Below are 27,075 nucleotides of genomic sequence, written 5' to 3'. Positions count from 1 at the left end.
TCTCTCCCTCCTTTCCTCCATAACTATAGTTATGTGTGTATATATATATGCTAAGTCACTTCAGTTGTGTCCGACTCTGTGCGACCTCATAGACGGCAGCCTACCAGGCTCCCCCGTCCCTGGGATTCTCCAGGCAAGAACACTGGAGTGGGGTGCCATTTCCTTCTCCAATGCATGAGAGTGAAAAGTGAAAGTGGAGTCACTCAGTCGTGTCCGACTCCTCACGACCCCATGGACTGCAGCCCACCAGGCTCCCCTGCCCATAATATATATATATGTGTATATGTATATATATACACATATTCAGAGGAGCCTGGAGAGATACAGTCCATAGGGTTGCAAAGAGTCAGACATGACTGAAGCGACTTAGCATGCAGCTCCATTAAAAAAAGTATTGTAGTAGCCAAGGTTATAATATTTTTTAATATCTGCATAATTTATTTGTAAAACAAAGCACTTATTCACTGTTATTTAGCTACAATGTTAGGAAACTGCCATTGCACATACTCTAGTGTGAAATTTCAGTAAATACTTTTCTATGTGCAGGATTATTTTAAGCCCACTACATTTTCATGTTATTGCTGCAATTATAAGATATCAGCTACCCATTATGATAATGTTGTATTTACTTTATATTTCAAGAAAAAAAGCCACTAAGTTAAAATTATCTACTATATCTCAATTACATTCTAATAAAATATTCACTAATATCTTACAGGATAAAAATCTGGAATAAATCAGTTTAGTTAATAATCTGGATCATTTTAAGATGAAATAATGCTTTTTTCCCTCAAATTTAAATACTTCATATTTTTAGTATGTTTGTGAGCTAAAAATAAAAAAGCACAGCAAATTCCAAGATGATGTGTTTTCCTTCTTCTAAGGAAAGAGTTAAGCCTGAACATAGGGCAGGACTTTTAGAAAGTAGACAGCTATTGATTTTGGCTGCTTCAGTACTAGACAAGTCACATCACATAGCTCTTGCCATCATATTTAGCCCATTATGAGCTTTGCTATTTTTCTCCCTGCTTGCCCCTTCCATCTTTTAGCAATGATGATAATTACAAAATAGTAAAAATATAAAACAGTAAAATATGTATATGGAATGTCTATATAACCGAATGTGATTAAAGTAAAAAAGCCTTAATATTTTTGATGGGCATGCTTATAAAACATATATAATATATATAAAATATAACATAGCTGACTCACTTTTTTATATGGCAGAAACTAACTGTAATTATACTTCAATAATAAAGAAAAAACAAAATCTATAAAAGTAAATGTAAAAATAAATAAACTATAATTATATATCACCATATTTTTAAACATTTTCTGAATGAATAACTGTTTTGAGTTATAGAACACTAAAGCTTTGGGGGTTGATTTAGTCATTCAATCATTCATTCAGGCATTTGACAAGTATTTACTGAGTGCTGCAATGTTCCAAGAACTGTGAACAGTGGTAGAGATGGAACAGTGAACGAAGTATATGAAAAGCCCTGCCCTGCTGCTGCTCACACACGTAGGCTGTTGATCTCCATAGCAAGCAGACCTTGGCTGCTGTGGTTTCGGCTCCCCCGTCGTTTCCTCTGTTCTCTGCTGTCACCTCACTGGCACCATGGCTGTCTTGATCTGGGTCCTCATGGCAGGTCTTTTCCTAAGCATCTCTCCAAGCCATGAGAAACCATATCCCTGAATGGAGTCCAAGCAGCTCACCTTTGTCTGCTGCCCACGTGTTGCTCCCTGACTTTCCTAGCCGTTCCCTCATCCCTGCTCTGAGTTTAGGGTCTTCCCTTGTTTCCTTTTTTTAAGCAGTGTGACTGAACCCTAATAATCTGATTCAATCCTGAGGCCCAAAGGTCTCCAGGCCATTTTGTCCTGGGAAGACAGAATGCGTTTACATTCAAATGACATGCTCAAGAGTAGCCACCATCAAGTGTTACTACAAATACATATTTTTTCTTATGATTGTAGTAACTGAGCTGATAATTCTCTGAAGCGAAGTGAAGTGAAAGAGGGCTCAGCCGTGTCTGATTCTTCATGACGCCATGGACTATAGAGTCCACGATATTCTCCAGGCCAGAATACTGGAGTGGGTAGCCTTTCCCTTCTCCAGGGCATCCTCCCAACCCAGGGATCGAACCCAGGTCTCCTACATTGTAGGTGGATTCTTTACCAGCTGTGCCACAAAGGAAGCCCGATAATTCTCCGAACCTCCGCAAAACTCTGAAAAAGACAGACACCTAAACTTCCCAAAGGAGGGAAAATCAGGTTGCCCATACTCCCCTGTTTTGACCACTCAGAAGGGCAGGGATAGAAGCAAGAATCCTGACCTGCCTTGAAGGGAAGGGGGGTGACTAAAGGGAAAGGAACATCTGAGACTCATGTCAGAGCTGGAAGGGGGTCCTGCTGGGTAGCAGTGTAGCACAGTGGTTAGGGGACTCCAGTTCTAAGCCCAGATTGCTTGACTGTACCCCTTGCAATTGTTTGACATTGGCCTGTCTGCTCAATATCTTTGTGCTTCAGTTCACTCATCTGTAAAATAGTACCTACTTCATAGGAGTATAAGACTCAGATTAATACAGATAGAATGCTTTGTATTGTACCTGGTCCATAGTAAGCAGTTGGTGAATGGTAGCGAGTATTCTCCTAATCTCTTTACTTATTTTTACAGATGAAGATATACACCCTAAGATTTTAAGTGAACAGAAAGTTAGAAGTAAGACAAATGCCAAAATCAGGCATCCCGATTCTCATCATATTACACAGATTTTTTTCCCCTGATATCCTGCATACTTAAAAAAGGAAAGAAAGAAACACTGAATCACTTAAATGATTAGGAATGAGCCATTCAGTTATACATAAATTCATTTTCCCATCTAAAACTGAAATATGCAAATGGGCCTTACTCAGTTCTATTTCCCCAACATCCAGTGGGCAGGACTAGTTGTAGAGGCAAGAGACAAAGGGTCCAAAAGCCCTGGGAAGTTTAACTTGATACACTATTTGCTTCCTTACCTTAAACTTGTCAACTTCAGCTTTTGAACATGTTGCATGATAAGATAGCACCTGGTTCAGAAAAAAAGGAAAAAAAAAAACTTCAAAAACTAGACATGACTTAATTTTCTGAAATTCTCCTGGCACAAAACTAAACTTTGTTCAAGTATACCACCTTGACATAATAGTGGGTTCCCTGGTGGCTCAGACAGTAAAGCGTCTGTCTACAATGCGGGAGACCCGGGTTCGATACCTGGGTCGGGAAGATCCCCTGGAGAAGGAAATGGCAACCCCCTCCAGTACTATTGCCTGGAAAATCCCATGGATGGAGGAGCCTGGTAGGCTACAGTCCATGGGGTCGCAAAGAGTCGGACATGACTGAGTGACTTCACTTCACTTCACTTCACTTCAATGTATGATGAGAAATTCCCAGTAACCATCTGTGATACAGATTATCTTCTGTGCAACTACAGTGAAATCTATTACAATGAGGAATGGAATGACAGTCCATGTTAAAGGCTACGTGTTTTATACCAGGATGTTTATATAAGTAGTTACTTTACCCAAGGGACATGATGTGGCTCGAGACCACAGTTCCCAAGGTGTGAATATTTCTCCCATGAAACGCTTTGAAATACAAATAAATCAAAAGGTATATGTATGTGTGTGCACATCTATGTATGTGCATATTTGTGTGTGTGTGTCTATGTGTGTGTCCTGTGGTAGACACTGTAACTTGCTGACTTAACTTCCATGTCTGGTCTATTCTCGTTTGCCTGCTTTTGTTCTCTAGGAAAGATATATTGTTATTCCCAATCATCTGCAATTTTCTTTTTAATTGGCCACACCTTGTTGAATGTGGGATCTTAGTTTCCTGACCAGGAATTGAACCCATGTCCCCTGCATAGGAAGGCAGATTCCTAACCACTGGACTATAAGGGAAGTCCCCTGCAATGTTTTTTGTAAGAGGATTATATTTACCTGTTTCATGGACATCAGCCTAAGTATATGATTTATGTTAGTCAATCGGTGGTGGAGGAAAGTGATGGTGCCACCTTTGAGAACAGCCTTTAAGAGCCATCATGTGGTTCTGCCATATTCTCTTCCCTCCACCATGGGAAGGGCATGGCCCTGAGAGGTGCTACCCCTCTCAGCCTGGGTCTCCAGGGGAAGAAGATGCATGGAGCTGAGCCATAGCCAACACACTGCTGATGCTGTGTCACATGAGCAAGAAATCAGCTTTTGTGCTTTATCATCGCATCTTAACTTACTGATAGAGTTTGAAAATCAAAAACCCAATTGGCAGACTCACTGCCACCAGGGGTGGTCATGTGGGGTGGCTGCGTGACATTCCTCTGATCGATGAAATATACGTGGGAGTGTTGGGTCTGCCTGTATCCTTTCTTTGTTTTCCCTGGAAAACAGCTGTAAGGCCTAGACATGCAGCAAAATCTGTTATCGCTGAGGTTATGGCCATAAGCATGAACAGATGCCTTGTTATAGATCTAGAGCAGAGAGGGAAAGAGAAATGAAGCTGACCCTGGTCTGCCTTGTTCCAGACTTATTGTTCTGCAGAACAGATAAACTCTCATTTCCTTGAGTCAGTACTGGATGTTACGAGGCATATGCTCACGCAAACACAATGTATGCAGTCTACAGATGCTACCAGTTCCATCCTTAATCTATACAAATATCAAATCAATCTGAGAAAGGTTAAATCCCTCTTCAACTACAGCTTTAGAGAATCTCAGTGCATATTTTGCTCTGAAAAGGAAAGTCATACCTTTCTTCTGAAACTGACAGTCTCTTGTTGGTGAGCAGGGATGTATCATCAGCTAGTAAGAGTACCTTGTTCATGCAGGAGCAGGCCCTTTGGTAAAGTGCAGTCTAGGAGGAGGCGACATTGTCCCCTCAGAGAATCCCTAGAAGGGCAACAAGCCAGCAAAGCAGATTCCTCAGGACAAGAGATCCTTGCGCCCTGCTATAGAATGCTCTGATTTTATCCTTCCAAGCAGTTTCTGCAGTTTGGTCCTAAAGGGTTTCCTGGAATGCATCAGGAAGGTGATCGTGTGTCATTGTTGCAGTCACCCTCAGGATTTGCTTTACACACAGAGCACAGCAATGAGACCCTAGTAATATCTGTACCCCTTTCACGTATACCATCGTTGTAGATACCACGCAACCCTGACCAGACAGAAATACACAACAGTGACCTTGCTTAGCTCCTAGCTTCTTACTGTAGCAAAGCCTCCGATCAAAGGTGTCACTCTTCCTAATGGGCATCTACAAAGGCTGTGAGGACACATCGGACTTTCCCTCATCACCTGTGGTCAGGGATCACGTCCATTTACTCCTCAAACTGCATCAGCTTTGGTCGTTCCCTCATAATTTCAGTGAAACAGCTTGTATCAGGGTTTTCGATTTCTTGCTATCAAATCTCTCTGCAAATGTATTTCGCAGCAACACTGAATGCAGGTGATTGCTCTTGCCGTTTTCGAAGAGGGTCCTCTTGGCACCACGCTATTTTGGTTGTCATTCCACACTCCTGTCTGTTCTTTCTCTGTGTTCTCTTTTAGCTTCCCTCCTCTACTTGAACTCTAAATGGAGCCATTTACTCAGTCTCATCTTCAGGGATGTCACACATGCTCATGACCTTATATATCATCTGTAGGTTGACAACTTTCAAATTTAGCCCTAATCTCTCCTTGAGCTTCAAACTCACATATCCTGCTGTTTACATCACTAACTTCCAACTTGGCTGACTCAGTAGCATCTCAAATTTAATATGCCTAAACATGCCCACTGATTTTCCCATCTTTAGTAGACAGAATGATGCTCCTCGTCCCCTCATGATGGCCACACCCCAGTCCCTGAAACGTGCACATGTTTATGTTACATGGCAAGGGGGAATTTAGGTGCCAGCGGATTTAAGGATGCTCATCAGCTAACCTGTAGATAGGAAGATGATCCTGGATTATCTAGGTGAACCTAATGTAGTCACAGGAGCCTTTATAAGTCAAAGAAGAAAGCAGGAGAGTCAGAATCAGTGATGTGACATGAGAAATATCGACTCTCCCATTGCTAACTCTAAAGGCGGAAGGGAGACATGAGCCCACAAATGCAGGCAGCCTCTAGAAACTAGAAAAGGCAAGGAAACAGACTGTCCTCCAGAGCCTCCCCTAGAAGAAACACAGCCTACTCACACTTTGATTTTAGCTCAAGGAGAGCCATTTCAGTCTTCTGACGTCTAGAACTCCAAGATAATAAAGTTCTGTCTGTTGTTATAACCCACAAAGTTTGTGCTAACTCATTACAGGAGCCATGGGAAATGGATGTCACTAATCTCTTTTTCTCCCAGTCTTCCCAGCAACATGATGAAACTTCATCCAATCAGTTATTTAGAGTAGAAAAACCTGAGGGTGATCCTTGATTTTCCCCTCCCTCTTTCGCTCACACTGAATCCAGGGGAACAACATGCCATTTCCACTCCTGTATCCTGACTCTTTCCAGTTTCACCACCACTACCCAGATCCAGTCCACCATCCTCTCCTACCTGGGTCCTGACAATAATCTTTCTACCCTGACCCCTCCTGATCTCTTTGGCATACATCAGCCAGAGTGATACCCAAGAAATATAAATCAGATCTTGCCATCCTCCAGCTGAAAACTCATCAGTCATCAGTGACTCCGGTTGCACTTAGAATAACATCGCTATGTGGCCCCTGGCGGCCTCTCAAATCACACCGCGTGTGCTGCATTCTCTGGACATGCTCACCTCCTTTTGGGTTTTCTATATACCACACTCTTTTCCATCTTAGAGCCTTATATGCCCTTATCTCCTGGTTGATATTTTCATCCTTCTGAAATTAGGCTAAATGTTACCTCTTCAATGAGGTCTTCAGTCAGTGCCTTGAGAAACCAGCTCACTCGCCATTACTCTCTGTGTTCTCAGGCTGTTTCCATCACACCACTTATCACAGCTGGAGTTATGTGTTAGCTTGTTCATCCCCTGCCTCCCCCTCTAGACTGCAAGCACCATGAAGGCAAGGATCAAATCTGGTTTTGGTTGCCAACGGATATCCTGTCGCTAGGAGAATGCCTGATACTTAGTTGGCACTCAGCAAATATTTAATGAATCATGCAATAGAAAATAATCTCAAAAGAAAATAATCTATTTCTCATATGCTTCTCTGCTTGTATTATTAGTGGCCTTAATTTATGTCTTTTCCTCAACAAAATCATAATATGTCTTAGGGCATAAACTGAACAGTGTAGGTAGGGTTGCCAGTTTTAACAAATAAAAATACAGGACACCCCGTCAAATCTGAATTTCAGATAAATCACTAATATCTGCACTATTTGAGACATAGTTATACTGAGAATATTATTTGTTATTGATCTAAAGTTCAGATTTAACTGAGTGTCTTTCTGTTTTTACCCAGGAACCTTACTTCTCCTCTCTCCAAATTAAAAAGGCTGGAAAAAAATATGGAAAACTTTAAGCCACATTCCAAAATTTTTCATGTGCCTCACTCAAGCCCTCCCAGTGACTTTTTTTTCCCCAGTATTTTTTCTGGCAAACCTACCAAATATCTCAAGTCTAGAGTATTTTCAGCAAAGTCAAATAACCTCACTAATCTAAGATCTGAGACTAATCTATGGATGCCATTGGAGGAAATATAATCAGATCAAAGTAATTCCTAATTACTTATAGCATAACCAATATTCCAAAGAGAATCTGTGTGTGTGTGTGTGTGTGTGTGTGTGTGTGTGTGTGTGTGTGCACATGCGGGTGTGACCACATGGCACAGCTGATGACTAAAAATCATGCACGTTTCTGTGGTGGAGAATAAAAAAACAAGTTAAAGAATTTATTTTTTAAGCTGCTATTGTTGCTAAACCCTTTGGGATAAGTTAAAGTTTCCTCCATGTTTCTAGAGCATATTGACTTTAAAAGAATCCCTTAAGCTATATATTTCATACCAAGGAGCTGCTGCTGCTGCTGCTGCTGCTGCTAAGTCGCTTCAGTCGTGTCCAACTCTGTGCGACCCTATAGACAGCAGCCCACCAGGCTCCCTCATCCCTGGGATTCTCCAGACAAGAACACTGGAGTGGGTTGCCATTTCCTTCTCCAATGCATGAAAGTAAAAAGTGAAAGGGAAGTCGCTCAGTTGTGCCCGACTCTTAGCGACTCCACGGACTGCAGCTTACCAGGCTCCTCCATCCATGGGATTTTCCAGGCAAGAGTACTGGAGTGGGCTGCCATTGTCTTCTCCGATCAAGGAGCTAGAGATACTATTTATTTCTGAGTAAATGGCAACCCACTCCAGTGTTCTTGCCTGGAGAATCCCAGGGACGGAGAAGCCTGGTGGGCTGCCGTCTATGGGGTTGCACAGAGTTGGACACGACTGAAGCAACTTAGCAGCAGCAGCAGCAGCAATAATATATTTGATAGAATACAAAAGCTTTAAATGAATTTATTGTAATGGTTTTGAAAAAAGATGCATTTGCAAATCTTATATATACACTTTCTCTATGAAGAACATTGTTAGTTTATGAGAGTTTAGCCATTACATACACACTCACAAGATTTTTTTCATAGCTAAACAGAATTTGTATAAAGTTTGCTTACAAAAGTAAACAGCTGACCCACAAAGCACTTAACAAACATTAAACTTTCACAAGAAAATGTCTATTCCAGATAGCTTTATCTTTGTAGCTGTATTCATTTTGAAAATATTTTAAAGTAAAATCTAGTGACTCAGTTTCATTGGTGAGCTCTGACTGAAGAAATCTCTATAGTTCCAAAAATAAATCACTATTTGCAAAACCCTGCCAACTTTAATTATCTTTTGGATTGAACTTGCTCCTAGCAAAACAAAGAAACAGAGGCAAGAAAATGTAAAAGAAAGCAACTGCTAGACCCATGCACAACAGATGAAAGAAGTCATGTTTTTGTGTCGTGTTTCCACAGCAGGAAAAGACAATTAACTACATTTCAAAAGGAAAACATTGAGCAGAGCTATGAAATAGGACCACGGTAGCAAGCCTTGCCCTCTGCCGTATGCGGTTCGACACCAGAGCCAAATGCTTGCCTTGCAATCCCAGGAACTGCCCCTAAGTAGCAGAGGGCAAACCTCTGACAAGAGAGTACTGAATGTTAATTTATTGCGGATCTAGGAAGCCATTTGCTCCTGGAATGAGAAATGAACCATTGCAAATGCTGGCTGCCAGAAGTACAAACATAAAGAACCACTTAACAGGGAGAAGGAATGCAGACCTTGCTGAGGACCCAGACGAGTTGTCTCGGGAGGCCTGAATATTTACTGATGTGTTTACAGCTCGGGGGCAAAGCGGCACTTGGTGGCACTTGGAAGAAACTGGTATCAGAGTCAAGGTGGTCTGCAGTAAAATTGCGAATACTTTATTCTGACGAGCTCGGAAGACATAAAGAAACTTTGAGATCAGCAGCAGGCCTCTGCCAAAGGTGGCAAAACACAAGGAATGAAAAGCCAATTTACTTGGGATGACTTAATAGAAGGGCTATCTGAGTGAAGAGCCATTCTCTAGGATTTCTTAACAAGAGGGTGATAGGCTTCAAAGACACTGCAACTGAATGAATGCAGGGAGACTGAGAAGTCATCAGTTTCCACTGTTAAATATTTAAGAAAGTGTCTGCTGTTTAATGGAATAAAATGTTCAGAAAGATGACTTCAAATAACTGTGTCTGCCTGAGTGACCTGTTATCACAGCCTTTGGGCTATATCTGTCATAAAACATATTTTTAATATTCTAAAAAAAATCTTTTGGAATTTTAAGTAGAATAAAAGATTCCTGCAGAATCTAGGGTAATAAAACAGTCAATTGTCAGACGACGTCAGTTCAGCTGCCTTTTAACTCCTACCTGCAGGAAAGAAGGGCCACACTCATAGTTCACCTCAGCATATATGTATTGTGTACCTACTATGTGTAAATCATCATGATAGATATTTTGGTCTTCTTTTTCCTATCCTGGCAAATACATTTTATTGGTGATGGCTTTGTCACCAAATTGTGTCTGACTCTTGTGACCCCATGGACTGTAGCCTGCCAGGCTCCTCTGTCCATAGGATTCTCCAGGCAAGAATACTGGAGTGGGTTGCCATTTCCTTCTCCAGGGGATCTTCCTGACCCAGGAATCAAACCCGGGTCTCCTGCACTGCAGGCAGATTCTTTCCCAATTGAGCTACAAGGAAATTGGAGGCCTCAGTTTTATTTGATTGCTGGTAGTTGTATGAAGCACTGTGCTTCATACAGTGCTTTGTTGAGGTTTAAGATGACTCAGATGGTAAAGAATCTGCCTGCAATGCAAGAGACCTGGGTTCAATCCCTGGGTCCGGAAGATCCCTTGGAGAAGGGAATGGCTACCCACTCCAGTATTCTTGCCTGGAGAAACCATGGACAGAGGAGCCTGGTGGGCTACAGTCCATGGAGTTGCAAAGAGTTGGACATGACTGAGTGACTAACACTTCCATTTCATTTTCAAGGAAGAGCTCAGCAGGAGTTCTATGCAGAGTACATCATGCTAAGTATCCAGCTGGATGAATCACAAGCTGGAATCAAGATTGCAGGGAGAAATATCAACAACCTCAGATATGCAGATGATACCACTCTAATGGCAGAGAGTGAAGAGGAAGGAACTAAAGAGACTTTTGATGAGGGTGAAAGAGGAGAGTGAAAAAGCTGGCTTAAACTCAACATTCCAAAACTAAGATCATGGCATGTGGTCCCATCACTTCATGGCACATAGATGGGTCAAAAGCAGAAACAGTGACAGATTTTATTTTCTTGAGCTCCAAAATCACTGTGGACAGTGATTGCAGCCACAAAATTAAAAGACACTTGCTCCTTGGCAGAAAAGGTATGACAAAGTTATACAGCACATTACAAAAGTAGAGATGTCACTGCCAACAGAGGTCTATAAAGTTGTGTGTGGATATAAGAGTTGGACCATAAAGAAGGCTGAGCACTAAAGAATTGATGCTTTTGAACTGTGGTGCTAGAGAAGACTCTTGAGAGTCCCTAGAACAGCAAGGAGATCAAATTAGTCAATCCTAAAGGAAATCAACCCTGAATATTCATTGGAACGACTGATGCTGCAGCTCCAATATTTTGGCCACCTAATGTGAAGAGCTGACTCATTTGGAAAGACCCTGATGCTAGAAAAGATTGAGGGCAGACAGAGAAGGAGGTGGTAGAAGATGAGACGGTTGGATGGCATCACTGACTCAATGGACATGAGTTTGAGCAAACTCAGGGAGCTAGTGAAGGACAGGGAAGCATGGCATGCTGCAGTCCATGGGGTTACAAAGAGTCTGCCATGACTTAGCAACTGAACAACAACAACAGCAGGCACTCTCTCCAATATAACCTTGCTTTTCACCTTTTCTCCCCTATTTCTCCATTTCAAATGTAAAGTAACAGAATTCTATTGCTTTCTCATAGAGAATGGTTTTCCATACCCTCTGGTTGTTGGAGGCAGTCAAAATTTATTTCCTCATATATTTACTATCCTGGGAGGGCTTGTCAAGAACCTTCCCATGGAATCCCAATGCCAAAGTTAGATAATTTTTCGCCTACATTCTTACACTTCAGAAATTCTCATATACCTCTTAAGTCATTTATTAGCTCAGTGGGTCACAAACGTTAACATGCATCAGAACAGAGATGTCTGCCTTGAGAATTCCTGGTTCAGTGCAGCTAAGGTGGGACCTTAACAGCTGCATTTCTAACAAGTTCCCAGGTGAGGTTGATGCTGCTTGTCTGGGAGCCACACCGTAAGAACCACTGTTCTGATTCCCATCGGTGTATTCTAGGTTTAAAATGTCTAGATTAGAGGGGAGGAATGAGCAGAAATGAAAGAAATAAAGTGGTTTGGGTCTTCTCCCAAATCCCAGTATGATTTGAATAGCTTTATTTTTAAGAGGCTTAGAAATATTTCTTTAGTTTTACTCTGCTAGTTAGCTTTCATGACTATATTTCTTTACACTTCTGAATTTCATTGACAATGAAGATAAAAATGCTGTGAAATTAGTTTCATTGTATTTATTTAGAACACTTTGGCTTATGCAAGCAATTTGGTAAAGAGCCTGTTTAAAATTATGTCATCATGTAAGTCAACTCTTTGACATTTCTGGGCCCAGAAATCAGAATTTATCCCCTGTATTGCACTGGTTTACAGAATGACTTCATTTTCTCCCTGTCTATAGGGGTCAGTAGTAGTACTTGATTTTGCTTGTGTAGATTAATTGCTCTATGGATTATCTACAGCATTCTTAGAGCAGGTCATTTTTTTCCATTCAGTTTTGTCTTCTTACTTTATGGTCACTTAGTACACCAGCATTGGGAAGCAGTATAGCTTGTTGGTTGAACACAGGGATGCCGGAATTAGATGGCCTGGGCTCATGATCCTGGTCCACTAGCCCTTAATTATCTAAACTCACTGAGTCTCAGTTTACCTATCAGTAAAAGGCAGGGAATATTTGCATTTTGCACTCACATTTTACTAGCTGGAGAAAGTCCCATGGCTCTATTTAACTTAAAGGGAGTGGAAGGTATAACCCTACAGCAGGCTCAGCAGGTGATGGGCTCTAAAGATTACCACAGTGGTTCGGTAGTCAGACAGCAGGTAGAACTAGAATTGTTTTGGAAATCAGGGCAAATGAATCTAATGTATGAACCACAGCATATGCATTTTATGGTGCTTTTCAATTTTTGCTTCTTTCCTGATTCTCTTCTGTATTCAAAGAGTTGTGTGTGGTACACAGGATCTTCAAATAAGTGGGATTATAGTATAACCTTATTACCTTCTTTATATTTAACATATGTAGTACATGTAGCATATGGTCATTAAACACTGCTGATTTGACTAAACACATTGTGATACCCATAGAAGAAAATTATTACAACTGAAAGGTTATTACTGGGTTAATGCAGTTCCATAGCTTTTAAGAACTGCTTAGCTACCAATTTCAATCACTTCAATGTCCTTAGGGTGAAAGAAATAGCCTATTTTTTTTCCAGAAAGTTGCATGTGGCAATAATTCTAATTTTTAAAAAGTTTTTAGTTGTCGCTCATAAAAGATCTCAGCCATTGACACTTAAATTCAAAAGTCTTTTTTGGATTAATTCTTACTGTAATTTAATACAGCTCTATACATATGCATATTACACTATAATTTATAACTGTTTCAAAATAAATGTTCCTTCCTCACAATTGCATAACTCCCCACGTTATGTGTGAAAGTGAGGCTGTTTTTTTAATCATGTAGGTTATTAAGAGTATTAATATTTCACCAGTGTTTTTCTAATGAACTCATTGCTTGCTTGTTTTCTTATTTGTTAATAGCAAAAGAAGAGAACATAGCATTCTTTCAGACTAATTGAACAACTTGGATTGGTTTTTTCTGTTTCTAAAACAACTATAATATGTGTCAAGGCTTTTTCAAATCTATAATTTAAATATTTGGAACTGACATTTCTTAATGCCAATCTGATTTCACTTAATGCTGTATTTCAAAGTAGCTTGTTATTGAATATATGTTTATTTTCTGTACCTCTCCCCTCATGGTTTTTGCATAATCAACAAGACCACCATGGTTGGTGATCTGGGAAGAAATACCTTGATTATCTGCATTGATCGTGCAGGAACACCATAGAGAACTTCATGTCTGAAGCAGTGTGCTATTGCTGGGAGCTACCCCTAGAGCAAAAGGGGTAAGAAGGGACGAGGCCTAGTTTGGGTCACTGTCAAACTGACTGGGGCCACAAAGGCAAACAGATGTCATGGAGGAAAGAGAAGTCCAAGAGTAAAAGTGAAAAAGGGCAGCTTTTCAGCTTTCTGGGCAAGGTTGGTGGCTACAGAGATAAGATTAGATCTGAGGGAGTAAGTCAGGGAACAGTGTACAAGCAGTTGAGTATCTAGATCATGAGCCATTTGTTCAAGATGTATCTGTTAAGGACTTGCAAAACAGTCTCTGGCATAACTGCTACCAACATTTTCTTAGATCAGTCTCCCAAAGCAATAGAAATAAAAACAAAAATAAACAAATGTTTGACCTAATCAAAGTTATAAGCTTTTGCACAGCAAAGAAAACCATAAACAAAACAAAAAGACTGGGAGAAAATATTTGCAAATTATGTGACCGACAGGGCTTAATTTTCAAAATATACAAACAGCTCATACAACTCAATAACAAAAATCCCAAATAACCGGATCAAAAAAATGGGCAGAAGACCTAAGTAGACATTTTTCTAAGGAAGACATAGCATGGCCAAAATGCACCTGAAAAAGATGCTCATTATCACTAATTAGTTCAGTTCAGTTCAGTTCAGCCACTCAGTTGTGTCTGACTCATGGTGACCCCATGAACTGCAGCACACCAGGCCTCCCTGTCCATCACCAACTCCCGGAGTTCACTCAAACTCATGTCCATTGAGTTGGTGATCCCATCCGACCATCTCATCCTCTGTCGCCCCCTTCCCCTCCTGCCCTCAATCTTTCGCAGCATCAGGGTCTTTTCAAATGAGTCAGTTCTTTGCATCAGGTGGCCAAAGTATTGGAGTTTCAGCTTCAACATCAGTCCTTCCAATGAACAGCCAGGACTGATCTCCTTTAGGATGGAAAGGTTGGATCTTCTTGCAGTCCAAGGGATTCTCAAGGGTCTTCTCCAACACCACAGTTCAAAAGCATCAATTTTTCAGCACACAGCTTTCTTTATAGTCCAACTCTCACATCCATACATGACTACTGGAAAAACCATAGCCTTGACTAGATGGACTTTGTTGGCAAAATAATGTCTCTGCTTTTGAATATGCTATCTAGGTTGGTCATAACTTTCCTTCCAAGGAATAAGAGTCTTTTAATTTAATGGCTGCAGTCACCATATGCAGTGATTTTGGAGTCCCCCTGCCCCCCGCCGGCAAAAAAATCAGCCACTGTTCCCACTGTTTCCCCATCTATTTGCCATGAAGGGATGGGACTAGATGTCATGATATTAGTTTTCTGAATATTGAGATTTAAGCCAACCTTTTTCTCTCCTCTTTCACTTTCATTAAGAGGCTTTTTAGTTCTTCTTCACTTTCTGCCATAAGGGTGGTATCATCTGCATATCTGAGGTTATTGATATTTCTCCCAGCAATCTTGATTCCATTTTGTGCTTCATCCAGCCCAGCGTTTCTCACAATGTACTCTGCATAGAAGTTAAATAAGCAGGGTGACAATATTCAGCCTTGACGTACTCCTTTCCCGATTTGGAACCAGATGGTGTGATCACTCACCTAGAGCCAGACATCCTGGAACGTGAAGTCAAGTGGGCCTTAGGAAGCATCACTATGAACAAAGCTAGTGGAGGTGATGGAATTCCAGTTGAGCTATTTCAAATCCTGAAAGATGATGCTGTGAAAGCACTGCACTCAATATGTCAGCAAATTTGGAAAACTCAGCAGTGGTCGCAGGACTGGAAAAGGTCAGTTTTTATTCCAATCCCAAAGAAAGGCAATGCCAAAGAATGCTCAAACTACTACACAATTGTACTCATCTCACACACTAGTAAAGTAATGCTCAAAATTCTCCAAGCCAGGCTTCAGCAATACATGAACTGTGAACTTTCAGATGTTCCAGCTGGTTTTAGAAAAGGCAGAGGAACCAGAGATCAAATTGCCAACATCCTGGATGCTGGCATCGAAAAAGCAAGAGAATTCCAGAAAAACTTCTATGTCTGCTTTATTGACTATGCCAAAGCCTTTGACTGTGTGGATCACAATAAACTGTGGAAAATTCTGAGAGAGATGGGAATACCAGACCACCTGATCTGCCTCTTGAGAAATGTGTATGCAGGTCAGGAGGGAACAGTTAGAATTGGACATGGAACAACAGACTGGTTCCAAATCGGGAAAGGAGTACGTCAAGACTATATATTGTCACCCTGTTTATTTAACTTATATGCAGAGTACATCACTAATTAGTAGAGAAATATAAATCAAAACCACCATGAGGTACCCCTTCACACCAGTCATATTGGCTGTCATAATAAAAAAATTCTATAAATAATAAATACCGGAGAGGGTGTGGAGAACGGAACCATCCTACACTATTGATGGGAGTGTAAATTGTTGCAGCCACTGTGGAAAACAGCATAGAGTTTCCTTCAAAAACCCACAAAACAAGGGTTGCTATATGATCCAGCAATCTCACTCCTGGGCATGTATCCAGAAAAAAACCCAATAATTCAAAAAGATACATGCATCTTTACACTCTTCATAGCACTATTCACAATAGCCAAGACATGGAAACACACTAAATGTCCATAAGCTGGTAAATGGATAAAGTAGATGTGGTATATATGTACAATGGGATACTCAGTTATAAAAATGAATGAAATAATGCTATTATCATATTAATACTAAGTGAAGTAAGTCAGAAAGAGAAAGACAAATACCATATAATATCGCTTAATATGTGGAATCTAAAATATGAACCAAATGGAATGTATCTACAAAAACAGATACACAGAGAACAGACTTGTGGTTCCAAGGGGGAAGGAGGGTGCGGGAAGGACGGACTCGGTGTTTGGGATTAGCAGATGTAAACTGTTATATATGGAATGGATAAACAAAAAGGTCCTACTGCATAACAAAAGGAACTATATTCAACATCCTGTAATAAACCATAGTGGAAAAGAATATAAAAAAAGAATATATATGTGTGTGTATAACTGAATCACTGCTGTACAGCAGAAGTTAACACAACATTGTAAATCAACTATATTTCAATAAGATAAATTTTAAAAAATCTATTGAGTTGATTTGCACCAAGCACTGTGTACATGGTCCCTGTCTTAATGGAACTTCTGCTTTAGCAGTAGAGATATACACTAAACAGGCAAACATGAACATTGAAATAATGTCTATAACGTCAACTAGCAAAATGCTGAAAGAGACAACGGGGGGTGGGCAGAGTGTGGGAAGGTGGCAGGAAAGTGGGTTAGGGACACCTTGTCTGAGATGGTAACTTTAAGCCAAACCAGGAAAATATTAAGGAACTAGCCAGGGCAAGAGGCAGAGGCAAGGTACTTAGGGTGGAAGGTGAAGTTGCCTGGAGGGCAATGTGGGTGAGGCAGGGGAGGCCTGAGGTGAGGAGGGAGGGCTGGGTAGAGGCCAGGCCATCCAGAGCTTTCTAAGTTAATAAAGGATTTTTATTGTCCTCAGTGGGAAGACAGGGAGGAGTCTGGGGCAAGAGATTGACTGTGACCTGGGCAGCCCCTATGCACTCTTCTTCAATTATACTCCACTCCAGATGTGGCCACCACCCCTACTTTCAAGGCATTTTCCCCCTAGGTATATTACATAGTTTTGCCTATTCCTAAACTAAGAAAAGCAGATTCCCATTACATGTAGAACATGATCCCAGTTGCTATACAGGATGGATTGGATGTAGACAAGAGTGGATGGGAGAGAGAGAACAGCAGCTGGGCCAGGACAGTAGAAGTGGGGATCAAGGTCTGTGGAATCTGGAAAAAGGAGCCCTACCCGAGGAGAATGGACCAGAACGGTGGGAGTGGCCAGGCTTTGTCTTCCTCTTTGTGACACTTAGACAACGGTACTGCTCGAGACCCTGGCCATCCCAGTCTGCACTATGCAGTGAAGGGCTCAGCTCTGGCGCTCCTGGGCTGTGGTCCACCCTCCTGGGGAGAAAAGTCCCTGGGGTCCAGGGGACAGGTCCACCCAGACTATGTAGCAAGTACTTGGCATCACCCAGACTAAACTCCAGGCACCCCAGAATTTCCCCCAGGCACCCCGCAGGCCCCAGCCCATTGCCAGGGCCTGCGTGAGCTTCTTCCCCAGGTTTGGCATCCTCTGAGTGCCCCTCTGGGTGGGGGCTATTTGCCAGGCTGTGGACAGAGGCTGGACCATGCGGGCTGGGAGGCTCACATGTTTGTACACACTGAGCACAGTGCAGGGAGTTGGCGGGCTGCGGAGAGGAGGGAGGCTTTGTGGGCTTGGAGCCAGCGGGTGGTTCCTGGGTGTGATTTGCCGCCTTTTGAAAGCGGCAGCCTCTTTCTGCTCCCTGTACTACAGCACTGTCAAGACACTCAGCACCCAGATCCTGAGTGAGAGCCTGAGTGAAGGTCAGTTGCTTACTCAGCTTGGTTTCACAGGCCAGCATGCCACTAGAGAAGCAGGCCCTAGGGCAGGGCTGCTCCCCTGCAGAACGCAGTTCTCCCACTGAGGTGTACCTGTGCCAACTGACCCAGCCCTTAAAGACAGTGTTGCTGGTGCTCAGCACAGACCCTGCGCTGTAGGACAGAGAGGAACAGTTTCCCTACTGATAAATAAAGGTCCTAACTTTCAGTGAAGCAGAAGAGGAGGAGGACACAATTCATTCCCAAGGTGCTTTATTCAACTTGAGCTTGTAGATCAACTGGCTCTTCTTCATCATGTGTCCCTTAACCCGTGAAAAGGCCCTTTACTGCGACTCTCTTCCCACCCCCATTGCACAGGTCAAAAGCTCCAGTGGTCAATGCAGTCCTGCAGTTGACAGGGCAGTCCCTAAAGGACACCTGGAGGCACAATCTGCACAGTGTGGCCCCTTGAAACAGACTTGAGCTTGAACCCTGGCTCCACTTCCAGTTGTGCAAAGCAAGCCATGAAACCTCTCTCAGCAAGATTCTAAATCTTCCTGAACCCCAGTTTGCTCATTTGCCAAATAGTAATGATATTGTCTGAGCTTCCCTGGTGACACAGTGGTAAAGAATCTACCTGCCAACGCAGGAGATTCAGGTTCCATCCCTGAGTGGGAAAGACTCCTTAGAGGAGGAAATGGCAATTTCCACTCCAGTATTCTTGCCTGGAAAATTCCATGGACAGAGGAGTCTGGCTTGCTATAGACCATGGGGTCACAAAAGAGTCGGACATGACTGTGTACACACACAATGATATTGTCTCCTTCATACTGCTTTGGTGAAGGTTAACTGAGATGAGTATTTGGTCAAGGCTGTATATTGTCACCCTGCTTGTTTAACTTCTATGCAGAGTACATCATGAGAAATGCTGGGCTGGAAGAAGCACAAGCTGGAATCAAGATTGCTGGGAGAAATATCAATAACCTCAGATACGCAGATGAAATCACCCTTATGGCAGAAAGTGAAGAGGAACTAAAAAGCCTCTTGATGAAAGTGAAAGTGGAGAGTGCAAAAGTTGGCTTAAAGCTCAACATTCAGAAAACTAAGATCATGGCATCTGATCCCATCACTTCATGGGAAATAGATGGGGAAACGGTGGAAACAGTGTCAGACTTTATTTTGGGGGTCTCCAAAATCACTGCAGATGGTGACTACAGCCATGGAATTAATAGATGCTTACTCCTTGGAAGGAAAGTTATGACCAACCTAGATAGCATGTTGAAAAGCAGAGACATTACTTTGCCAACAAAGTTCCACCTCGTCAAGGCTATGGTTTTTCCAGTAGTCATGTATGGATGTGAGAGTTGGACTGTGAAGAAAGCTGAGCGCTGAAGAATTGATGCTTTTGAACTGTGGTGTTGGAAAAGACTCTTGAGAGTCTCTTGGACTGCAAGGAGATCCAACCAGTCCATCCTAAAGGAGATCAGCCCTGGGTGTTCTTTGGAAGGAATGATGCTAAGGCTGAAACTCCAGTACTTTGGCCACCTCATGCAAAGAGTTGACTCATTGGAAAAGACTCTGATACTGGGAGGGATTGGGGGCAGGAGGAGAAGGGGACGACAGAGGATGAGATGGCTGGATGGCATCCCTGACTCGATGGACGTGAGTCTGAGTGAACTCCGGGAGTTGGTGATGGACAGGGAGGCCTGGCGTGCTGCGATTCATGGGGTTGCAAAGAGTCGGACACAACTGAGCGACTGAACTGAACTGAACTGAAATGAAATACACATATAACTTAATAGAGTGCCTGACAGTTGGCATTTAATGCAGGTAGCATTATAAAAAGTACCAAAGAATAACAACCAAAGGAGGAGAAAGAGTAAGAATGTAAATTAATGAGAGAAAAAGTGTTTAAGCAAATAAGCCGGAAGGGGTTACCATGCATGGGGACTATGCAAACCTCCTGCTGTGTCTGGGAGCCCTTGTCCAGGATTCCAAAGCACGCTCCTGAGACAACAGAGATGGCAAATCATTTGAGCATGGATTTGATTTTGGAAAACCACCAAATATCACTGGATAGAAAATAAAATGAAAACATGGTCAACTTTCCATTAAAAAACAAGGTATGATGACTATGATGACTGAGATGAATTTTCTCTTGCAGATGCCAGAATGATCCCTCTGAAATGTCAAGCTGATCATGTTTCTCTCTCGCTGAAACTCCTCCAACGATTCTCCACAGCCTTCACAATCAAGTTCCAGTTCCTTCCAGCAACACAGGCATCTTGGTGATCCGATCCCTGCTACTTCTGCAGCCTCAGGCCCTGCCTCTGTCCAGGTGTGCACTGAGACAGCCTGCACAGCACCCCCTCAGCCCTCCCTGCTTCTGCCACAGGCGTCCTTCTGCCTGAAGTGCTCCTGCTAGTTGTCTTTCAAAACTGTAGAGCTCCTTGACACCTGTCACTCAGAAGTTACCTTCTCTGCAAAGCAGCAACAACTGAACTCTCTGCCTTAGAAATGCCCCCTCCATGCTTTTCAGCCTCGGCTGGGCTCATCACCCTGTACGACAACCACTCTGTCACCTGCCCCTATCCTCTATTACACTGAAATTACTTGAAGTATTGTCCCACGGCTTATGAAATTCACATGTTGTCTAGGCCATGTTGTTTTCATGAGTCATTAAAAAGTATGTACTGTGTGAGATATGGATGTATATACCTCAGGGTTAAGTGAGTTCTTGGCTGCGGCTGCTGCTGCTAAGTTGCTTCAGTTGTGTCCGACTCTGTGCAACCCCAGAGACGGCAGCCCACCAGGCTCCCATCCCTGGAATTCTCCAGGCAAGAACACTGGAGTGGGTTGCCATTTCCTTCTCCAATGCATGAAAGTGAAAAGTGAAAGTGAAGTTGCTCAGTTGTGTCCGACTCTTAGCGACCCCATGGACTGCAGCCTACCAGGCTCCTCCGCCCATGGGATTTTCCAGGCAAGAGTACTGGAGTGGGGTGCCATTGCCATCTCCAGAGTTCTTGGCACATAACAGGTAATCCACTCATTATAACAATGATTACTTCTTGCAAATTTGAGTTCCCTCACAGTTCCCATTAAAGTGTTTCAGTTCAGTTCAGTCACTCAGTCGTGTCCGACTCTTGGTGACCCCATGAACCACAGCATGCCAGGCCTCCCTGTCCATCACCAACTCCCGGAGTTCACCCAAACCCATGCCCTTTGAGTTGGTGATGCTATCTAACCATCTCATCCTCTGTTGTCCCCTTCTCCTTCTGCCCTCAATCTTTCCCAGCATTAGGGTCTTTTCCAATGAGTCAGCTCTTTGTATCAAGTGGCCAAAGGATTGGAGATTCAGATTCATCATCAGTCCTTCCAGTGAACAGCCAGGACTGATCTCCTTTAGGATGGACTGGTTGGACCTCCTTGCAGTCTAATGGACTTTCAAGAATCTTCTCTAACACCATAGTTCAAAAGCATCAATTCTTTGGTACTCAACTTTGTTTATAGTCCAACTATCACATTCATACATGACTACTGGAAAAACAATAACCTTGACTAGATGGACCTTTGTTGTCAAAGTAATGTCTCTGCTTTTTAATATGCTGTCTGGGTTGATCATAACTTTCCTTCCAAGGAGTAAGTGTCTTTTAATTTCATGGCTGCAGTCACCATCTGCAGTGATTTTGGAGCCCAAAAAATAAAGTCAGCCACTGTTTCCGCTGTTTCCCCATCTATCTGCCATGAAGTGATGGGATTGGATGCCATGATCTTAGTTTTCTGAATGTTGAGCTTTAAGCCAATGTTTTCACTCTCCTCTTTCACTTTCATCAACAGCCTCTTTAGTTCCTCTTCACTTTCTGCCATAAGGGTTGTGTCATCTGCATATCTGAGGTTATTGATATTTCTCCTGGCAATCTTGGTTCCAGCTTGTGCTTCTTCCAGCCCAGCATTTCTCATGATGTACTCTGCATGTAAGTTAAATAAGCAGGATGACAATATACAGCCTTGACGTACTCCTTTTCCTATTTGGAACCAGTCTGTTGTTCCGTGTCCAGTTCTAACTGTTGCTTCCTCTCAAGCACCCGGGTTCCTAAAGAGGCAGGTCAGGGTCTGATATTCCCTTCTCTTTCAGAATTTCCCATGGTTTCTTGTGATCCACACAGTCAAAGGCTTTGGCATAGTCAATAAAGCAGAAATAGATGTTTCTCTGAAACTCTCTTTGCTTTTTCGATGATCCAGAGGATGTTGGCAATTTGATCTCTGGTTCCTCTGCCTTTTCTAAAGTGTTTCAGAAATAGTTAAATGATGATAGGGTTACTGGGAGAAGCCCACAGACTTCCCAGTTGACTATTTTTGCAGAAAAGTATCACTTTTTTTATACCCATGAATTCTTTGTTGTTGTTAAGAAGTTCCATGACTAGATTCTGGTATAAAATATATCCGATAACGTAGTAGTTTATTCATTATGATATTATAACCCAAACTATAAAATAAATATCCTTGTGTCCATACTTAGATGAATAAATAATTGAATAAATAAGTGGGTAGATGAGACAAACATCCTGTATGGAACAATTCAAAATAATGTATGTAGCTACTTCTTCCTCAAGGAGGTCAAGCATAACTCCCCACTCCTTAGGTGTGACTATGTATAGTGACTTCCTTCCAAGATCTCAGTATGGAGAGGTGGGGGGGAGAGAAAGTGCACCATGGAGAGACCTGACAAGCACCATCCAAGCCAAGTGATCAAGGTCCACATGAACATTTTGAAAGTATGTAACCTTGACATGACCTCTTACAATAACAGCATAGGGACATTTTCACAAAATACCTGATTGGTATTTATCAAAATTATCAAAGTCATCAAAAAAAGAAAAAGTGTCGCCAGAGAGGAGCCTGAGACATGGTAACTAAATGTAATAGGTTTTTCTGAATGGGATCCTAGAAAAGAAAAAGGATATTAGGTAAAGGCTAAGTAAATATGAAGACAATATGGGCTGCAGTTAACAGTTATGTAGTAATACCAGTTCATTAACTATAAGAAATATACTACATTGATATGAGATGCTGATAACTGAGGAAACTCAGTGCAGCATATGTAGAAATTCCCTGTACTATCTTCCCAGTTTTCCAGTCAATCTAAAACTGTCCTAAAAACAGAGTTTATTTTTTTAAAATGTTACCCAGCTGATTTTCCATGTAGGGTCTCCCACTTTGCACAAAATGCCTAAATGAATATCCAGGTATCATCACTAAAACTGACAACCCACTGCTAGATTACGGGAAGGATTTCCCCCATTTACAAGGCAGAGGCAGCTGAACTGAGGAAAATACCTGGCAGCGTAACCATGTTTCACTCCCAAAATAAAGCATTCCCTGCCTGAAAGAAGCTGGATGGGGGGCATTGCCCCATTCCTGCTGTCAGGGCTCTCACTCAGAGACCCAGTGTCTGCACTAACCAGAAAATTAATCAGGTGACCTATTGAATGGCAGCTGTTTTTTAAGTATTAGCCTTCATCTTGGGGGATGGAATCACTGCAAATAAAACAGTATGATGAGAGGATGTTATAACATAAGTAACAGTTATTATTGATCTTTTATTAGCACTGCGCTGAAGATTTCACTTGCATTATAGCCTTTCTTCTTCATTATGATCCAACAAGGTTGAGAAGTGAGAAAAACAAAGCACAAGAAGTTGAGTAACTTGCCAAGAGATACACAGAAGAGATAAGAAAGCCTTCCTCAGTGATCACTGCAAAGAAATAGAGGAAAACAACAGAATGGGAAAGACTAGAGATCTCTTCAAGAAAATTAGAGATACCAAGGGAACATTTCATGCAAAGATGGGCTCAATAAAGGACAGAAATGGTATGGACCTAACAGAAGAAGAATATATTAAGAAGAGGTGGCAAGAATACATGGAAGAACTGTACAAAAAAGATCTTCACAACCCAGATAATCATGATGGTGTGATCACTCATCTAGAGCCAGACATCCTGGAATGTAAAGTCAAGTGGGCCTTAGGAAGCATCACTATGAACAAAGCTAGGTAATGGAATTCCAGTTGAGCTATTTCAAATCCTGAAAGATGATGCTGTGAAAGTGCTGCACTCAATATGCCAGCAGATTTGGAAAACTCAGCAGTGGCCACAGGACTGGAAAAGATCTGTTTTCATTCCAATCCCAAAGAAAAGCAATGCCAAAGAATGCTCAAACTACCGTGCAAATGCACTCATTTCACATGCTAATAAAGCAATGCTCAAAATTCTCCAAGCCAGGCTTCAGCAATACATGAACCGTGGACTTCCAGATGTTCAAGTTGGTTAGAGAAAAGGCAGAGGAATCAGAGGTCAAATTGCCAACATCTGCTGGATCATGGAAAAAGCAAGAGAATTCCATGAAAACATCTATTTCTGCTTTATTGACTATGCCAAAGCCTTTGTGTGGATCACAATAAACTGTGGAAAATTCTGAAAAAGATGGGAATACCAGACCACCTAACCTGCCTCTTGAGAAATCTGTATGCAGGTCAGGAAGCAACAGTTAGAAGTGGACATGGAACAACAGACTGGTTCCAAATAGGAAAAGGAGTATGTCAAGGCTGTATATTGTCACCCAGCTTATTTAACTTATATGAAGAGTACATCATGAGAAATGCTGGGCTGGAAAAAGCACAAGCTGGAATCAAGATTGTCAGGAGAAATATCAATAACCTCAGATATGCAGATGACACCACCCTTATGGCAGAAAATGAAGAAGAACTAAAGAGGCTCTTGATGAAAATGAAAGAGGAGAGTGAAAACATTGGCTTAAAGCTCAACATTCAGAAAACTAAGATCATGGCATCCAATCCCATCACTTCATGGCAAATAGATGGGAAAACAGTGGAAACAGTGTCAGACTTTATTTTGGGGGACTCCAAAATCACTGCAGATGGTGACTGCAGCCATGAAATTAAAAGACGCTTACTCCTTGGAAGGAAAGTTATGAACCTAGACAGCGTATTGAAAAGCAGTGACATTACTTTGTCAATCTAGGTCCGTGTAGTCAAGGCTATGGTTTTTCCAGTGGTCATGTATGGATGTGAGAGTTGTACTATAAAGAAAGCTGAGCACCAAAGAATTGATGCTTTTGAATTGTGGTGTTGGAGAAGACTCTTGAGAGTCCCTTGGACTGCAAGGAGATCCAACCATTCCATCCTAAAGGAGATCAGTCCTGGGTGTTCATTGGAAGGACTGATGCTGAAGCTGAAACTCCAATCCTTTGGCCACCTGATGCGAAGAGCTGACTCATTGGAAAAGACTCTGATGCTGGGAGAGATTGAGGGCAGGAGGAAAAGGGGACGAGAGAGGTTGAGACGGTTAGATGGCGTCACCGACTCAATGGATGTGGGTTTGCGTGGACTCCAGCAGTTGGTGATGGACATGGAGACCTGGCGTGCTGCGGTTCATGTGGTCACCAAGAGTCAGAGACGGCCAAGTGACTACGAACTGAACTGAACTGAACACAGAAAGTGGTTAGAATGAAAATTCTAACATCTGATTCTAAAGCCCACACTTTTAACCATTCTATTGTACTTCATAAAAATCCTACTAGCAGTGTATACTGAGGATTGATTGAGATTCTTACTGTGCTTTAACTGTGATCTTTACTTATACTTTCCTGGATTCATTCAGCAAATATTTTTTGCCTGTCTACCATGGGCCAGGGATTGTGCTGTCACTGGACACACACAAGTGAACCAGACACACAGACAAAGAAAGATGCCTTTTCAGGGTTTCCCTGGTGGTCCAGTGGGAAAGAATCTGCCTTGCAACGCAGTGTGATCCCTGGTTTGGGGTGGTCCCATATGCTGCAGAACAACTAAGCCTATGCAGCAAACGACTGAGCATACACGCTGCCGCTACTGAAGCCCGCGCGCCTAGAGCCCATGCTCTGCAACGGGAAGCCACTGCAATGAGACCCAAGACACGGCGACATACAGCGGCACTGCCACCCCATTTGCCGCAACTAGACTGAGCCTGCATATCCCCACAAGACCCACCAGAGCCAGAAAAAAGAAAATGAAGAAACCTTTTTTTAAAAGACACGTTTCAGAAAATGAATAGGCAGGGTACAGATTTTGAGAACATATTCACAATACATACATCTGATCAAACACTGGTATCTAGGACATATAAAGAACTCCTACTGCTCAATAACAGAAAGACAAATAGTCCAATTAAATGTGGCAAAAAAATTGGAGTGTTCACAAGAGGGGATAAACAAATTACAAATAAGTACATGAAGTATATAACATTATTAGTCATCACAGAAATGAAAATGAAAACCACAATAAAATACTATTACAGACCTACTAGAAAGGCTCAAAACAATGATGGCACCAAATATTGGTGAGACTGTGAAACAACTGAAACTTTAATAGTCACTTCGTAGGAAACTACAATGGTACAATTACTCTGAAAAAGAACCTTGTAATTTCTTGTAAAACTAAATGTACACTGGGAGTTCCCGGGCAGTCCAGTGGTTAGGATTCCTTATTTCCACTTCTGGGAGCCTGGGTTCAATCCCTGTCTGGGAACTAAGATCCCACAAGCTGCACAGCACAGCCAAATTCATTAACTAATTAAATATTTTTTTAAAAGATACTCTTTAGGGAGATGTTGAGAATAAAGAAAACAAACAAAAAAACTAAATATACACTGACCTTTTGACCAGTAATTCTAATATTATGTATTAGCTCAAGAGAAATAAAAGGATATGTCACAAAAATATGTATACAAAAATGTTCACAGCAATAATTCATATAGCCCCAATCTGGAAGCACTGATGTATTGATCAACAGGAGAATGGATTAAAAAAATCCTGTGTTATAATCCCACAATGGAATACTATTTAGCAATTAAGAGGA

The 27,075-nt window shown here is 41.9% G+C and overlaps 1 protein-coding gene across 1 annotated transcript in view; it reads right to left on the bottom strand.

Annotated features, from left to right (window-relative positions):
* The window catches only part of PDE11A (phosphodiesterase 11A), a 424,511-nt gene that overhangs the window by 139,634 nt on the left and 257,802 nt on the right, over nt 1-27,075 (bottom strand). Inside the window, exon 10 of the mRNA XM_052662664.1 lies at nt 3,022-3,072. Coding sequence (XP_052518624.1) covers nt 3,022-3,072 — 51 coding nt within the window. The remainder of the gene's footprint in view (nt 1-3,021; nt 3,073-27,075) is intronic.

Source organism: Budorcas taxicolor, chromosome 2 (genome assembly GCF_023091745.1).
Source record: "Budorcas taxicolor isolate Tak-1 chromosome 2, Takin1.1, whole genome shotgun sequence".
Lineage (NCBI taxonomy): Eukaryota > Metazoa > Chordata > Mammalia > Artiodactyla > Bovidae > Budorcas > Budorcas taxicolor.
The sequence above is the reverse complement of the archived record's forward strand: the minus strand, read 5'-3'. Positions and strand labels throughout refer to the sequence as shown.